Raw genomic sequence first — 18,414 nt, forward strand, 5'->3', positions numbered from 1 at the left:
CAGAGAGAAGTTATTTAATTTGTTGAACATTAGAGAAAATGTTGGCATTGTGGGTCTAATCAGCTTAATTGCTATCTCAAACATCGGTATCGGCATCGTCCCTGATTTTCCCAACAGCACATCTCTACATCAAACTCAGTGTTTGAGTTGTTTCAAAGTCAGTGTGTTGGAGCACAGAGCTTAAATCACAAGATGTTCACTGAAACTAAACTCTCAGACTTTACTTCCAACACCATGAAGAACACCATAGAACCATGTCCTAGTTTGGTTGTGTAATATTTAATTTCTTGATGGAACAACCATCCTGTCTTTCCTCCAGGAGCATCCTGTAGTCATCACCAAGTTCATCTGTGGGGCCCGGGAGGTGGAGGTGGATGCTGTAGCTAAGAGTGGCAAGGTGAGACATTACTGACATGATCCGTCCATGTACATCAGCTTTGGTCTAACGTTCTTTAATGCCATTGTGTGGCTGAAAAAATAAGTTCCCATTAGTTTAAAGTATGACTCTTTTAGTGTAGTATATGTCCTTTCCTTAATGTAATGATAATGAGGAATGTTTAAACAGCCTATTTGTCTCTCTTTACTTTATGTTGACATCCTGTTGGAGCATTCCTAACCGTATCATTGTTATTCATCGCTTCAGCCTAGAATTATTCAGTGATCCATTTTTTTTCAGTTTAAATGGAGAGGTGAGACCAATAGTGAGCCCAGTAGATGAATAAAGTAGAAGTAATCTCATTCATCTTGGATGAAAAGACTTTACAGTTTAGACAGCTCTAATTGGGAGGATGGGATTCATTAAAACCCAAACACAGTAAAGTGGGGATTCTAAATGACTTTTTTCTTCTCTGATTAGGTCAGTTATGGGCACTATGTTTCATGTTCAACATATTGTTTCCTGTGATTGACGTGCACTTCAGATTCAGAAATGTCTTTGGTTTTCTTAGTATCCTCCTGCTGTGTTGCTCGTTTATAAAGATATCGTACACATACTGTCATATTTTCCAACCTAATCTATAACATAGATTTAGGTTCATTTTTTAGTTTAGTTTGGAAAACTCCAAAAGTTTTCGTTATTAGATTATTAGAAGTGTTGTGCATATCCGTCATTGTATTGTATGTTAAATATTTCAATCTTGCCTTTGTTGGCTTTCAGTGTCAAAATGGAAACACAACGATCAACACTTGAACTGCATTGCAGTGGCTTCTGATGCAGAGACAGAAAGAATAACAGTGACATTTAATAACTGCAAGAAAAAAACAAACAGATTTTTATATCTAGTGAATTAAACTAATGTGTTTTACTTTTAGTCACTTAAAGATATTAAGCGTTTTCAGACCGCAGGAACATCACTCATAGTTCTAGGAACTGTTGGAACCCTCCCCTCTATTTTTATTGATTCTGCACCGCAGGAGCTATGAACTATTTTCCTAGAACCCTGTTTTTTGAGGAACCTTTATAGCTCCTGCTGAAGCGTAGTTACCATGGCAGTGTGAATGCAGACAGAGAAGTCCCTATGGTGTATAGTTCTCAGGGAACTCCCGAGTGGATAGTTCCTCTTCAATAAGTCCCCAGAAGTGTTTGGTTCGAAAACACCTAAAGACATATTCAAGAAGGATGCAGAATAAAGTAAATTGTAAGTCTGATTTGACTCCTGAGACACGTGGAAGCACAGACTTATGATACCGTAATATTAAAGTTTTACAGCAGCAGTCACTTGGAATATGCAGGTTGAACTTGTAAAACTTCTGCAGCTGTATAATTGTTAGCTTAGTAAGTCACAGCAGAGCCTCCTCTATACTTGTCCTGGACGCCCTGTCTGTTTCCCTATTGTTGAGGCTTTAGGAGTCATTTCAAGGGTGTCGGTTTGAACTTGGGCAATCCAGTTGTATGGTACATTTTCTCTCCCTGCTTTTCCTGAATACAGCCCCTCCATTATCTTCAGTATCACATTAACAAGCTGTCCATTCATTGAATACCAAACAGGCCTCATTATTCCTGACCAGACTGTGTGTGTGTGTGTGAGATATATGTGTGGGAGAGTAGAAAAGTCAGAGATAATACGTATTAATTACAGGCTCTATCTGAAGAGTGCTAATGAATACTGTGGTTAGCAGCAGTTTAAATGAGCTAATGACACGGCTGCTCATTTACACACACACACACACACACACACACACACACACACACACACACACACTCACGCAGGGTTGCTTGGTGATGCAAATCTCTTTTCCTGTGGGTGAAATGTTCAAAGTTATTCTTTTGACATTTAATAACCATGTACATTGTTTGAGGCCCATTAAGAAAATATACACGCCTTTTGTCTTTAATAGATTTTCAATGTGTTTCACCTTAATGAATTTCCTTAATCACCTTAAACATGCACAGTCCAACTTTCACCATATGCTGATAGTTGTAAAGAGCACTGTGACATAATGTAGATATGAACACATCGAGTCTGGAGGCCATCTGCCTCTTAGCCTGGCAGATTCTCACCTGAGAACAGTCCAAGGCTGCCCTGAGTTTGGATACTTTCCTTACGAGAGCTTTGATCCTTGTGCAAATATTCTAAGATTATCTCTACCTGTCTGTTCAGGTTCTGGTCCATGCCATAACAGAGCATGTGGAGGATGCAGGAGTGCACTCAGGAGATGCCACCCTAATGCTGCCAACCCAGAGTATCAGTCAGGGGGCGCTCGAAAAGGTAAGTCAACTCCCCATCTGCATTAAAATGGTGATTCTACTATTATCAGGGATTCTACTATTATCAGGGATTTATGCAACATTGGAATCAACTGATATTAGCCCTGTTGACAGACATCGGCAAATAATGTGGAACGATCCGATGTTTATTTGTTGTGCCAAATCAATTTAATGCTGGCATCTACCGTCAAATCCGGTGTATAATACAAACTATTAATATCAATTTTTAGTGCGCTGCGTCTTATACACCAGTGTGACCAATATACCAGAATAAAATGCGGACACACACCGTCATTACCTCGAGTGCAGCGGCCAACGTCACACACGACATGATGCGATTGAAAATTCATCCCCCTTCATTTTGTATTGTAAGCTGATTGCAAGCTGTGCTGGGATACACAGCAGTAGTGACACACACCAGGCTCGCTGCGCTACTTTTTAACATGGGTCATAATCATGAACTTAAAGAAACAGTGGTTTATTGTTAAATGATTAAACCTTGTGGATTGCTCTTTTGATTGAAGGACTATTGTATAAAAAGTGAATGAGTGATGAGCAGAGGTGGGCAGTGTGACTCACAGGCTGAGGGTCTGTGTTTAACAACTTTCACTGCAGGCTGAGAACTCAACTGCCGTACTGCAGCTAGTAGACGTGCAAACTCCACAAAGTGAAAAGAAATGGTACTAAAAGAGCGACACAGCTGAACAGAAACTGCAGGTTGTGCGCTTCTCTGAACACAATAAAAATTGTCACACAGGTGACAGTCTTTTTTTCTTTCTGGAAACCCCCCCAAAACAGACTGCGTCTCACATACTGGTGCAACTTGTATTCTGGATTTTATGGTCGTACACCTCACTACTGAATCATTTTTTTTTTTATAGTTTTATACAAACATCTGTATCAAAATCGGCAATAGGCTGAATTGTTATTTCAAACATCGGTATCCGAAATGGCCCTGACCTTAAAAAAAAAAAAAAAAACCTAATTGATACTACCATGGGAACAAGATGTTTATATGTTGTGTGTATTAAAACATGTAGAATATTGTGTTAACACAGTTTTATGTAAGAAAGCATTTCAAGAAAGGCTCTTATATTTTGCTTGTGCGTGTTCTTTTTCTATCGCCCCTAGGTCAAGATTGCCACACACAAAATTGCACAGGAATTTGAAATTTCTGGGCCCTTTAACACTCAGTTCCTGGTTAAAGGCAATGATGTCATGGTAGGTAATATTTCTCAACAACTGACTAAATGATGGATCGACTTTTCCACACCGTGCTGCGTTAAAGGCAATGCATTCACAAACGCAAAGCTGAATGCATTTTGTGATAAATGCAGCTTACAGTTCTAATGTCTCAGCTGCAGTACACACAAAGGAATGTGTTTATTCAATGGTAATAAACTCCTTTTGATTAGCCTTAGTCAACATGTACAATGATTATTCTGTTAAATTGCGTGTGTGTTGTTACTTTTGTGAAGACAGTTTTTCTGTTCTTCCTCTTTTTAGGTGATCGAGTGCAACCTGCGGGCGTCTCGCTCCTTCCCGTTCGTGTCAAAAACCATCGGTGTGGACTTTATCAACGTGGCAACCAAAGTGATGGTGGGAGAGCCTATGGATGAGGCCAGTCTTCCCTCGCTGGAGAACCCCATCATTCCTGTAGACTTTGTTGGCATCAAGGTGAGAATTCAATCTGGACTACTTGTGGCTTCTGCATAATAGACTGTCCTCAATTGTAACAAGTTGTATTTAAATACTACAAGAGAACAGCGAGCATTGACTGGAGAATGGAAAATTAACTATAAGTTGGAAGAAGCTGATTATGGTATGTGAGGTTTGCTCTTCCTCTGAGCTCAAAAAACAGCGTCCTATACAATAGCTTGCCTTTTGTTTCTGTTCCAAAGAGGGCAAACGTTTATCACAGATATTTAACTGGTCCAGATATTGATAATTAAATCTTTTATTGTGTATCATAGAAATGAAGTTTTTAATTGAAGTGCACACTAGTAACTACCAGAATTAGGGGGCTTCATGGCAACAAACATAAAATTGAGTTTTAAAGTAATAGCTTGTTCAAGTTAGTCCCGTCTCTGAACTTCTTACTGCCTTTTGTTTTGGTTATACATATTATAATTATTTCTAATAATAAGCACTCCACATGTATGATGTGTTAATGGGTACGGCAGTTTTTGTTACAGCCTCCATTGGATCACATATTAAAGGCAGCAATTACTGTTTTATCCTTCTACCTTGGCATGAAGTGAGCAGCGGGGGGAAGTGGTTGCTTTCTCATACCGGCTGGGAGGCTTACTTCTCAGATTGGTTACGAGAGAGTTTTCGTTTCGCCAGCTGTTCCAAAGCTATTTTTTTTCCAAAGTAATTTCTCCGTCTAATTACAACAGAGCTGCTGTAACAATGGCTGTAGTTTGGAGCCAATCACGCAGGTATAATCCCCAACTCTTCCCCACCACCTAAAGTTTTCAATTTGTAGTCTGCACGGTGGTGAGGAATATTAATCAGAGCTCCGAATACTCAAGGCGACTGGCTTAGAAGACTTCCAGAGTTTACTTGGAGTCTATGATGCCGACTTCATACCCCTTGACTAATGTGGGTCTTGCCAGAAACCAGAAACCCTGCCAAAATCAAGACGATTGTTTCACAAAGTAGTGCGAATTATTTTCCACCCGTTTCACACAATATTTCTGCATAAATATCAAGCAAACATGCTGGTTGTCTAAAAAACCTTTAAGCAGTCTTAGCCGGAAGTGTGCAACATCAAAATGTTCTTTTTTTTTTTGTTCTGCCTTCATCATCATTGGCCTCGATGTATCATCACCAGGCACCACTCACTGCCACCCAGAGAGACCACGTCCATTCTTCTCTCTCATTCCCCGTCAAACACACTCTGTTGCACTCTCTGCCTCTTTTCTCCGTCTGACAGTCCCCTCGTTTGAGACCATGTTTTCTTTTCACTAACAAGTCCCCTTTGTGTAATTTCTGTCTTATCATACAAACTCATAGGAACAATAACACAGTTTTATTTATGGCACTGAATTGGAGAAAGAGCAGCAAAACAACTTTAGAGACGAAGGAAGTGGATTTGGGTGTTTGCTGTCACTCCCTAGTGCACAGTTATTGGCTGAAGGGAAAAAAAGTTGAATGTTTTCTCCCCTTGCCTATGTCCTGGAGCACATCACAATGACTTTGCAGATGGCATATTCGTGTAAGCCCAATGACTAAATAAAAGCATGCCCATTTTACATGCTGACAAATACTGAGAGCTGGCTACAATTTGAGGAGGTGAAACCTGAACAACACCATGTTGGGCTATAACTTACTTTATTAAAGAAAGAATGTGCGACTTTTTGATCCAGTAGATGTCGCCCTTGAGCACGAGCATTGACCCACAACAAACTGCTGGTTGGTGACACCTCCGCTATTCTGAAGCCTCCGCTCTCCTCCAGCGGCACACCTCCAACCCCTCTCCATTCGAGTTCACGTAGAAGTTTTCAATTAGAACGCACCGTTAAACACTTTGCTCATGCTAATTGTCTGTGGCCTGCATTGTTGTGTTAGCAGGCTAATGTTAGCACACTGTGGTTAACTCGTAGCTTCAGATAACCAATGCTACTAGTAGCACATACTCTAGCTACAGTTCTAGTCACCTTACCAATGACCCCGGCTTCACTAGCAGCACCACCGAACTCTGACATCACCTAATGCTAAAGCTAATTAGCAATTATAATGCAACTACCCCAATACCTAACTGAAGCACCTTTGCATTCACTTACAAAGCAACCCGTGTATCCTATCTCCTTTTTATTTACAACTTAGAATCAGCACATACAAACAAGTAACTTTCTATCATAGGTCATCCAGAATCAAACTCGTCAATAAGCCCAGGTAAAGCCCCATCAGTGCCCTCCAATACCAGCTCTTCTTAGCGCACCAATTCCAAGTGAGTTTCTAGAAAACTTTCGGTTGTTCTGCTCAAGTTATTTTGAATCCGTTCATTTGCAATACTATAAATAAATATGTATGTATGAATAGACATTCAACATTCTGTACGTACAAATGTAGTGGGTGATTTCCATTCAGAGACATTTACACAGGTGCCACTTTTGCCTACAACAAGGACCCCAGTGAGCAACAATGTAATGTGGTAATGTCTTACTTTATTCATTTCTTTCTCCACTGGAGCTCAGCTGGTGCCCCGAGATAACATTGTTCATGTTGTGGAGCTTCACAGTTTGACTGTCGCTTAGTGTGGGTGGGTTGGTGTGAAATGGGGACATGGGGACCAAGTGTTTGTGTGTCATTGTGGGATGTTGTGGTTGCATGGCCTTGCTTATCGTGACAGTAGCATATATTCTGTCCGAGACGCACCATTGCAATCGGAGGACGAACCATTATAATTGAGACCAATGAGTTTTTCATAGTTCTGTTCACAGAGCCTTGTGAACAGTTTCACATTTTCAGGCCAATAAAAATCCTTACTGGTGTTGGTGCAGTGATGGCATTTTCTAAATGTTGTTGTTTGCAGTTGTGTTTCCACTCCTTTCCGCATAGTTTTCATTTCTTACTACAGATGTGCTTCCAGATGTGGTACCAACAGTTGGCATGAAGAGAAATATTGGGGCTCTCATCGTCTGTATTTCAAAAATTCTCCTCTTGTTGTTGTATTTTTTGTCTCTTATTGCACTGATAAAAGTTACCCCGCAGATGTTCTCTCTCTGTATGTGTTCCTCTCCCACTATTTCATTTTCTTTCTTTGTTACATTCTGCAGTTTTAATCTCCCGTACCCCTCTGTCTTTCACTGACTCTTTGAACAAAGCAGTGATAAGCGATGCCAGCTCCCCGTCTGCATTCCCTTCTCTGTGTCCCTTCTTACATTAGTATGCTAACATTACTTTCAGCTGATTAGATAGCCCACTTCAAGGATGAATATCCCACCCCCTCTTGTGTCCCTTGCCTCTGTATGTGCTTGTGTGCGTACTTGTGGACCATACAATACCACACCACCCCTCTCTCTCTCTCTCTCTCTCTCTCTCTCTCTTCAAGGTAATGGCCATTGTCTGCTTTTAAATGGTGAATAAGAATGGCCTCCCACATGGCGCCCCACTATTCTTAATTTATCTCTAATACAATAACGAGAAGCTTCTGCCTTGTCCATGCACTTTCCTGTCATTCATTCTCTTAAAAATGATCATCTCATCTTGTATTTCAATCTCTTGTCTTACTTTTTTTCAATATTATTTGCTTGAAGTGTCTAGATTATTTCTCAAATAGTTGAAATGATTCCCGTGTTGTTATCGCTTCCTCTCTCAGTCCTCCTCATCTTCATTCTCCACTCACCTTTATTCTTCCTGTTCTTTACTTTTCTGTCTTCTTTCACTTTTTCTCTTCTCCCTCACGCTACCCTCTCACGCTAATCTGGTTCATCCAACTGTTGCTCAATCAGACAGGCCACCTACCTTCATCTCCTCCGTCCTCTCACCATGGCGACTGCATGCAAATAGGCTTTTAATGCGACTACCTGTTGCCTGAATTCGAGAGGCCATTCTCCAGCCTTTGTTTGTTGTCTCTAATTTCTGGAACGTTCTTTTCGTTGACTCCTCATCTGTCTTCTGATGCCACCTAAAAGTTTCACATGTGCTCAGAAATGTGGTTTGCAGAGAAGAACTTTAAATAATAAAGGGTACTGGGGGATAAAACACCTTTTTTATTTGGTCGATTTAACTGACATTATGACTGACATTAACTTTTTTATTATCCCTAAGGCGTATTGTGCTACTGCCAAAGGCTTGGGTTTACCTTATTTAAAAGAACATGGTATTATATGTTTCACCTCTAGGTGGCAGCAGTGTCATGAAATCCCTTAAAATGGTCCCAAATTACTGATGTCATTGATGTAGAGGATTCTTGTTCATTGATTGCCACTTTCTTTTTAATTGTAGTAACATTTTTCAATTAGTTTATTTCTGTCTGTAAACTATGTGTTTTTTTCCCGAGGGTCAATCAAATAGAATTATTTCAGTTTATTCATGAAATGCAAAGCCAAAGAGTCAATACCAATCCCTCCTTATTCCCTCCATCCATTAGGCGCCCATGTTCTCCTGGCCTCGGCTGAGGGAAGCAGACCCTGTGCTCCGCTGTGAGATGGCTTCCACTGGAGAGGTAAGCACCATCCACAGTAGCACACACAGTGCTTTTTTGTGTGGTGATTCATCTCTAGTATTTATTTGGAACCACCTCACTTGAAAGCCAATGTTTACAGTTGTGTGTCTATTTGTGTGTTTTGCAGGTAGCTTGTTTTGGACCAAACATCTATTCAGCCTTCCTCAAGGCTATGCTCTCCACAGGCTTCAAGCTCCCACAGAAGGGCATCCTGATAGGGATTCAGGTAAGACTACAGCCATCTGGAAGTCCACTTTGCCTCCTGTTTTGCATTTCCTTTTGGGGCTTCCTGCCCACAAGACACCCAATACAATGTGCCTTCTGAACAGGTGGCTTAAGTCTTTCAGGCTACCAGCTTCTCACAATGCCAGCCTTCCAATTCTCAGGTTGTTTCTCACATGGTCCCATCTTACTACATAGGATTCTAATAACACTTCATGTGATTCAAAACAACAGCTCTCATGTGACTGGAATACTAATAATAATAATAATAATAATAGGTGGCAAAAAACCTATGAGGTCGTATCTGAATGAATGCTACACTGATGTAAAACTCAGTTAATAATCCAAACAAATATAAATCGTGTAAAATATATATATGTAGAGTGAAAAAGAAGAAAAAAATAGTTCAATGCAAAAGATTTTCCTCTTCCTTCATAAGTCAAAAAGAATCATTATTGCTGCTTAAACTTGCTGCAAAATACAAAGAACAAAATGTAAGTTGTAGCACAGCACTGCTTAATGACACCACATTATGTGAGTTTTGTAATTAAGTCTTGCTGCCACCCCGGGATGCCAAACTGCGAGCTTGACTAATGCAGCTTAAACAAAGCACTCACAACACCAGCTGTATAATTGGTGCTCTTGGGGAACAGGTCCTCTTCAAGGCAAGTACCTGGGGTCACATGTGCACTGTAACGTGGCTGAGGCGCACCAACACTTTAGGCTGATGGATCAGGAACACACAGCAACACAGATGTGATTTACCTCGAGTAGTTTAGAGAAAATGTTGTGGTAGGAGGATTAAAACTGTCTTTATGTAATCGTGCAACTTGTGAGACACGGCTTCATGTGGTGCAGGTGCCATTGAAATGTGCTTGCATGGGAACTGCCTTTTGCTATACTGATGCCAAAGTGCATGTTCCTGATGTGGTAGTATCATTAAACTGCTGTTATGTATGTGTGGCATACACCCTTACACATTCAACACTGTTGATCTGACTCTGGAGGTTATTAAAATGTTACCATCGCTTTGTGTTCCACATGGCGATTTGCTAAATCCCTCACATTCATTATTAATTGTCCAGTCATAGATAATCAACCTTTTCTAGCTCACTGTTAGACTTTGGATTGTACTGTGTGCAACAGGAATCAGAGCAGGATTTGTTATACCACATATCCTGGAGGATAGGTCCTTTTTTTTTTTCTTTTGTAGAAAAGCAAAACAAAACAAAAAAGACCTATCCGGTGAAACTTCAAGCGATAGTTTGTGTGCTCAAATTAAGCTCTAATGCTAGCTTAACAACTTAAATACTCTTTGGTGTTTAAAGGCATCTCTTATACCCTCAGTGGGTGTGTTTTTCTCAATTTATTAAATACTGACAGTGAGAATGTCATGCATTAAGACCAGTACGTGCTGTATACTATATGCATTATGCTATAAGTGTTCTTAAACATGGCTGCAGTCGGTTCAGTCGGTTCTGAAGTGTCGTGGGATTCATTTTATCAAAGTGTGCAGTTTCCAACTGTACATATGATAGACAAGTTGATCTGTAAAAGTTAAAGACCTCTCTGTCCCTCCAAACAAGACCTTAATGAAATTTCCAACAACCACATCAAGCAGCAAAGAGAAAACAAATCATGATATACACAGATATCCCAGGGACTATATGCTGGGTCAGAGCTACTCCTTTAGCGCTTTGTTCTTCACTTAGGAACTAAAAGACTTCTTCCAGAAGGTAGGAGCTGAAGTTCACAGTGCAGAGGGTGGGACTGATCGTTCAAGATGGAGCTGGATATCTCTAGACTGAGCTGTTGCTCTCCGATCAGCTTATTGGACCACCTCACAATCTGGTTCAGAGAGTTTCTCTTCTTCACAGAGAGGTTTCCAAACCATGACACAACAGAAAAAGAAAACATCGACTGGACAAAAGACAGGTGGAAAAGGATCGTTCTTCTGTCCAGTCGATATTATCTTTTTATCATCAGCCATAATCCCAATATCATTGTGTGCTTTCTGTTTTACAGAAGCACACTGGTGCAAATTACAAGGCTGCATTTTACTATTACAAACCAAATAAGAAATCAATATGTCATAGAAGTCTTGTTAGGATAAGCTGCAAAATACACAAAGAATATCAAACCATATCACAGTGTGTTTTTTTTCCTGTGAGAGAATAGTTATTTTAGAAAGCATATTGTTTACTAAGCTGAAGGGCACGCAGTCTGAGCACAGTCAGTTGCAAATTAGTAACAAAACCTCACAAAGAAGTTTTCAGCACTCTGTGTTTGTAGAATCTATTAAGTGGTTCATTTCAGGCTGATGCCTTAACAACATCAATGATTTTTGTGTTCATCCTTTGCATTCTCTTTTGTTTGTGAACAAATAATTATTGTATTTGTCTAACATTCTCAAAAACCTGAAACCCATGATTACTCCACGTGTAAATTAAGCTTCACTGGATAACAGTTCTGTAGATACTTTATTTTCTAGTAAAGCACTGTTTATATTAAATTCCTTACATATACATCAGACCTGACCAGCTTTATATGATCAAGAAAGCACTTTAAAGGTCACATGTTATCCTCCTTTTAAATAAGCCTCAGGGCTTTTCAAAACATATCTGTGAAGTTTCTTGTTATAAATCCTCTTTGATACTGTATTAGATCATGTCTATAAACCTCTCTATTTCAGCCCTGCTCAGAACAGGCTGTTTCTGTGTCTGTACCTTTAAATGTAAATCAGCTGTGTTTGACCACGCCCCCTCTCTAGAAGGGCTTTTCTGGCTCGGGCTTTCTCGCTCCATGCTCTATGTTTAAGTTGAGAAGGCAGACTCAGGTTCAGAACAAACACCAAGCTGTGGGAGTGTCACTGACCTGGGGGAGGGGTTACTGCCCTTTGTGATGTCATAAAGGGGAAATCTCCAAACGGCCTGTTTGAGCACACATTTTCTGAAAAGTGAAGCAGAAGACGGAGAAGATGAACTTTTCTCATAACTGTTTTGGTTTGTAGACAGACCAGGGAAAAATATTACTAGACTAGAAAAGCACCATATAAGCTCAAGTCCATCCTATTTACCATTGTCCTGTTCTCTAATATTACTTTAAGCTCATGTTTGCTTGTTCTACATCTATAGTCTTCATTACCATCTTGCTACTGTAGTCGTACATTATGACTGCTTATTTGACAGGGAGGCCAAGAGATGAGGAGAATTAAGAGAGGCACTAAGAAATGAGTTCAGATAATGGACTTTTTCTTCTTCGATTGTTGTGATACATTTTTGAGGTCAGCAGGAAAACATTCTTTTTGTCCTGATACATAATGATTCATTGAGGCGCCTCATTTTATTTCCCTTCTCCCCTCCCATCCAGCATTCGTTCCGACCCAATTTCCTGGCTACAGCCCATCAGCTGAAAGAGGAAGGATTCAAGGTGAGTCAGGAACTACTTTGCAGACAGTCAGTGAAAATAAGACGTGATGTCTTTCTGTGATATTTGTTGACAGAGCTTTCTGGGTGTTATGCTTATGCCCTTATAAATGTATTTCATCTCTGCCTCTGAGTTTCTTTTACTTTCTTTTTATGATTAATGTTTGCCTTTTTGTCCTTGTTTTAGCTCTATGCTACTGAAGCCACCTCTGCCTGGCTGTGTGCCAATGACGTGCCAGCCACTCCAGTAGCCTGGCCCTCTCAGAAGGGAGAAGACACCAGTTTGCCTGGTATTATGAGGTTTGGACATTTTCTTTTTGAATACTTATATGACACTTAATTCTTTTGACACACTCATGAAACACTGAAAAAACAAAGCAGGCTAATGTTAGGCTGCCAGGCAAGGACTTGCTTAAGCCGTTTTCACATATGCACTCCGGATAATATCTAGATAATTACAGTAGGACCGCTCCGGAGATTCTCCCGACCTAGCCGTTCACATATGCTCCTCACAGCGGGAGAGGGGAGGGTGGGGTCGGGGGATTTCCCGAGGTAAGACGTGACGTAAAAAACAACACGGAAGTAGCAGCCGAAGCAACAGAGTCCGCTACACGACGTTATAATGAGAATATTTGCCTTTATATCAATGCTATGTGTAATCCAATGGAATGACAACATCCACTAAAGAGAGGAGAACAACATACTGACCAACAGAAAACAGAATGCAGCTGTTTAATTACGTGCACGGAAATCGTAGTGGTCACGTGCAGACACTTTAGACAGTCACTGTATAAACATCACTGGGGTCCCATTGGCTCGAGGTGAATCCTCTGGAGTATATCCTGCTGCATTCTCGCATCAGCTCACTCAGACTTTATAAAATACTAGGGGTCCGGCAGGATAAACTCTGCGCGAAAAATGTGGCTGTTTGCATTCACATATAGCCCTCCGGGATCAGTCCCGAGTGCCAAATCTCGGGACTTTTTCAGGAGATTTCTGTATGCGTGAAAAGGGTTTTATTGTACCTGAGGCCAAGCTGAAGTAATGCATGAATTCATGAGATTCAAAATTGGGATATCTAATATAATATCTAATCAGATGCTGCCTTAAGATCTAAGGGCATAGCCCCTTCATTAGCTCTCTGATGTACTGAAAAGATCAAAGGAGATGCTGCTAATTTAGAAATCTAGACTCATTGCATTAGCCTGAATTAGAAGTTGGATTTGGAAGATGAGGAAAGTCTTATGTCAGAGAATGTCAGGTCAAAAAAGCCTCTGAAGTGTCTTTGGATTCATTTTATCAGACCAACAATGAAGGGTAAATGTACTGAGTTGTATTTGCCATACGTTTAACTAGGACAACATTTTTAGTTTACTGCACTTGAAGACAAACAACGTCTCTTGCAGAAGTACAACCTCTGTCTGACATCATAGGAACATAGAATGATAGTAGCAGGCTGCGATAGTCGGCTAATGATTGTGTAAACAAGTCATGATCACGGCACAATGAAGCCATCTGCACCATATGTTTGGAAATGAGCTGCTGAAGAAGAGGATGTAAAGGGAATTAAATATGCCTAGACCAAACGAAGCACACACACACACACACACACTGGCTGGCTGGCTGGCTGGCTGGCTGGCAGGCTGGCAGGCATCAGCTGTGGATGGCAGCTTAGAGGCCAAAACTTTGTGAAGGAGAACATGACCTTTGTTGTCGCTGTTGTTTGTCCTCCATATTTCCATTAAAATTCAGCCCTTATTCCAATGCTGTCTGTCAGAGGCCTTCAAATGAAAAAGGCCATTCAGAAACCAGGAGTTTGATGTTTGCGCAAGAGAGAGAGAGATACTTGAATTCATATATTTAATAGGTCAACACAATTTTCTCAAACACTGATCATGTATCAACAAACATCCTTAGACAAAGAAGGATAGAGATATGACGTCATGGGACCAACTATTCAACTATCAGAGAGCCAAACAGGTAGCTTTATTTCGCACAGTGGCAATTGCATATTCAAAATGATGATCAGACTGACTTACAGACTCATTATGTTGGCTTCGTACAGCCAAGGATGCCAACCTGCTAAATGCTAAAAACTGTACTGATAATCCAACCGGACTGGTTTGGTCTACAAAGTTAAGATTGACCTAATAAATACTACATTCACTATGCTTCATGATTCACTGGTTGACTCTTGCTCTCTGGTTGTACAGTACTAGACCTGAATAAAACAGCAAACCAGCCTATCTAAGCTGGTGTGCTGAAACCTTGTAACACTTACAAATGAATAGTAATTTAGCAAGTACTGACATTACCGGTAGGCTCAATGTTGAATAAGATACAGAAATCAATCAAATCATACACACCACAAAAGGGATCACACACACACAAAGTAACTATATGTATGCTTGGGAGAATAGATAAGTTTTGAGTTTAGCTCTAAAAGAAGAGACAGTTGGGATGGACCTCAGAACCTGTTCAATGTGTTGATATTTATTAAAAGCGGCAGAGCTTATCACTGTTTTTTTTTGCTAATGGGAAAGCTATATAATGACAGGAGGCCATTCGATTTAGAATATTGCTTTAAGTAGTTTATTTTTATATTTGTGGTGATGTTATATCAGACTGGTCATGTTTTATTCACAGACTGATCAGCGAGGGTCACATTGACCTGGTGGTAAACCTGCCCAATAACAACACCCGCTTCCTGAAGGATAACTTCACGATCCGCAGAATGGCTGTCGACTACGGAGTCCCCCTCATCACCAATTACCAGGTCTGTAACGTCCACTACCAGCGGCTGAGCACAACTGGTGATTTGCTAAATGCACATCTCTCTCCCTTGAGGACTTAAGTTAAGTGCTTTTATTTTGTGTTTTAGGTGGTGAAGCTGTTTGCAGAGGCTATTGGCTATGCCGGCAAGCTTGACACTAGCAGCCTCTTCCACTACCGGCAGAAAGAAAGCCAATACAGAGGTGTTAGCAAGCAGCCCTAAAGTTCACTATCCTTCTCCTGTGGAGTTACACGCAAACATTTAGTGGGAGCAAATTTCCTGTCCTTAAAAAATGTCTTAGTTTCTGTTTAACAACCCCGAGGTGTGATGGAGAAAGTTGTTACATAGACCATAAACAGGAGTAACTGCACCATGACAATGTGCTGCTACTGTTTGAGAAGTTGCCTTTAAAAACAGGTTGATAAAGTCAGATGTTTGGTTTTAATTCTTGAGTTAATGAATTTAACATTGAATGCACATTGCTTTAATACAGATCAGTTTTAATACATGGGGATGACGGACGGAATACTAGTTTGTTTCCAGCAGATAACAATCTTATACATGATCATAATTACCAGTAAATATTTACATGGCAAAGAATGAAATGTGGGCCCTATTCTCTAAAGATCTTTTGCTAAAAACCCTTCGAGGAGATGTGCTAGTCAATCAAAAGAAGAAGAAAATGTTCGCCAGGGGTTAAATGGAATAAAGAGGTACCTGCGAGGGTATTTCTGTTACAGTGTTGGCTTTTATTTAAGGTCCTTTTTTTTTTCTTCAGTGTATGACTGAGGTTGTCTGTGAAGTGATATGTGTTATGGTGTTTTCACCTCCTTATCTCTGCCTGAGCTCAATTTTTACCAACAGTTTGGTCTTTATTTCATATCCTTAATAAAGCTTTTTTTTTATAGTCTAGTCGGAGAATGGTATGAGGGTTTGAGGCCTAAAGTTAACGTACAAAAGGAGAATCTGCTATTGCAGTTATTCTTGCGCATCTTTTGATATGTTTTTTTTAAATTTCAACTGCTCCGAGTGTGGAGCCTTAGCTCTAAAGATGTCATCTGACATGATTATGTATTTGGATTAATATGTGTAAATACTGTTTGCCACAGAGTCCATGTTTTATCCTAAACTGCATTTTAAAAACCTCACACTTTAAGTTGCACATACTTCACAGTCAAGCATTATATGTTGTTGTTTCTGTTTTATTGTGTTTTAATAGATTCTAACAGAACTCAATGTGATGCCTGCTCCATGTGTGGATCTGTGTGTGTGTTGGATTTGAGAGGGACATTCCTTAAAGCGTGTTATTACAATCTTAAAAGTGGTGTGGACGTCTGACTACCAGAGCCTAAACTGGTAGATGATACTGCAGGAGATGAGCCTGATAGTTGAAGACTCTACCTCACATACTAGATTTAAAAACTTTAGGTAACACAAGCTGGCATGCAGTCTAGGTGCGCAAGTTTCTAGAGGGGTAAAAGTACACTATGCGCACTGTGTGATATTATTGTGGGTGACCATTAATAACTCCAAATGTGAAAAGAAAGATTTCAAAACCTGTTCTTCAATTTGAAAGGAGCAAGTGAAGAGAGGCCAGTATGGGACAAATATCTCTTTTCGTTGTCCTCGTCGTTGAAACTGGTCTCCTCAGCCTCACGTTCTGGAAATAAAAAGACTATGACCATATTTTTAACAGTGTCTGTTTTTATTCTCTGTAGGAATAAACCATGAAGGATGTTGTGTTTTTTTCGATACTTCATTTGTTCATGTTAAATCTGAACTACTGCCGTCGTCACAATGAAAAATATCCAGCATACTGTGTACTTAGCATCCCTTAAAGACCCCTGAAACCCTGCCAATGCTTATTAAAGTCATTTATTCACATCACCAGTATGATCATACTAATAGGCCAAAAGATGGCTCATAGTTCAACATACGAGTCTTCAAATTGATTATCATACACAAACTTCCTAACACAAGGCTAATGTTATTATAAGGCTGTAAATTACTTTTTTTTGCCCTGCCAGTGTCACTGCTCCAGGTTCCACTAACAGACCCAGAATTCTCCAGAGTCAGTAAATATTTATCTGCCTGCACATTTTTCAGCAATCTTCCTGCAGCTGTTGACATGATTTTACATTTGTTTGTATTTTAATTATTTGGAGGGTTTGAAGTTAAACACACTGCATGCATCTATAACTTTGAAGGACAGAAAAGCAGCACATTTCAACGGCCACACAAAAAAGGTTGAGTCCAGGATAAGTTCATATTTACAGTCATACTAAGTTAATATAAGCTCACCTCTGTACAAGACAAAAATAACTGTTTCTTGGTGACAAACTGTGTTTATAACTACCACACATTGCTAATGATGTTATATGAACCCTTAGGATTTGAATAATTGAAAACAACTTGAGCTTGCTTTCAAACTACAAAGCCTCCTGTTGAAATGACCAACTGTTATGGATCATCATTGAACATGTCAGGGGTGTGAACGAGCCTATACCTCTACATCCTAAGATATCCATCCTTACAAAGTTCACAGAATTACAGTTCACAAACACCACAAGTGCAGCTCAAAAGTGTCGGTTATCTTTTATTTTAATGGCTTGGCACAGGTTTTGTAATGTGCCCAGATTTAGTTGCCTCTGACATTAGTGATGGGAGGGGGGACTTGATGATAAAACCTTCCCTGGATCCTTTTTAATGACCTGATGAAAAAAGATTATATTAACTGGCACAATCATTATTGTCATTAAGGCAGCCACAGGATGGTTATTGTTTGGGCAAAAGTTGAAACTCAATACTGACCAAACGGGATCGAACATGCAACTACATAAAAAGTCTACGGTTAGTTTTTGTCTTTGGATACGGATGTGGAGGCACAACTGAAGTGTGGGAAGACATGTTTTAAAGTTCCACATGATTGTGAAAATTTGAACTGCTTCATTGTGATTGAAATGAAACTATTGTAGTCTTCTAGACTTTGGTGGTGAACTGAGAGAGGAGAGTACATATAAATGTGATCTTTTCCCCTTGTGTTATACTATGATCCTTAGTGTACAGAATCCTTGAATTCCTATTTTTCATTTCCATATACTAGCCCCTCACA

The 18,414-nt window shown here is 40.0% G+C and overlaps 1 protein-coding gene across 1 annotated transcript in view; it reads left to right on the forward strand.

Annotated features, from left to right (window-relative positions):
- The window catches only part of cps1 (carbamoyl-phosphate synthase 1, mitochondrial), a 52,053-nt gene extending 35,065 nt beyond the window's left edge, over positions 1–16,988 (forward strand). Inside the window, exons 29-38 of the mRNA XM_020635654.3 lie at positions 320–397; positions 2,601–2,708; positions 3,839–3,928; positions 4,214–4,384; positions 8,808–8,882; positions 9,010–9,108; positions 12,474–12,533; positions 12,717–12,829; positions 15,176–15,305; positions 15,411–16,988. Coding sequence (XP_020491310.1) covers positions 320–397; positions 2,601–2,708; positions 3,839–3,928; positions 4,214–4,384; positions 8,808–8,882; positions 9,010–9,108; positions 12,474–12,533; positions 12,717–12,829; positions 15,176–15,305; positions 15,411–15,524 — 1,038 coding nt within the window. The 3' untranslated portion in view covers positions 15,525–16,988. The remainder of the gene's footprint in view (positions 1–319; positions 398–2,600; positions 2,709–3,838; positions 3,929–4,213; positions 4,385–8,807; positions 8,883–9,009; positions 9,109–12,473; positions 12,534–12,716; positions 12,830–15,175; positions 15,306–15,410) is intronic.
- The last annotated feature ends 1,426 nt before the right edge of the window (positions 16,989–18,414 follow it).

Source organism: Labrus bergylta, chromosome 13 (genome assembly GCF_963930695.1).
Source record: "Labrus bergylta chromosome 13, fLabBer1.1, whole genome shotgun sequence".
NCBI classification, from domain to species: Eukaryota; Metazoa; Chordata; class Actinopteri; order Labriformes; family Labridae; genus Labrus; species Labrus bergylta.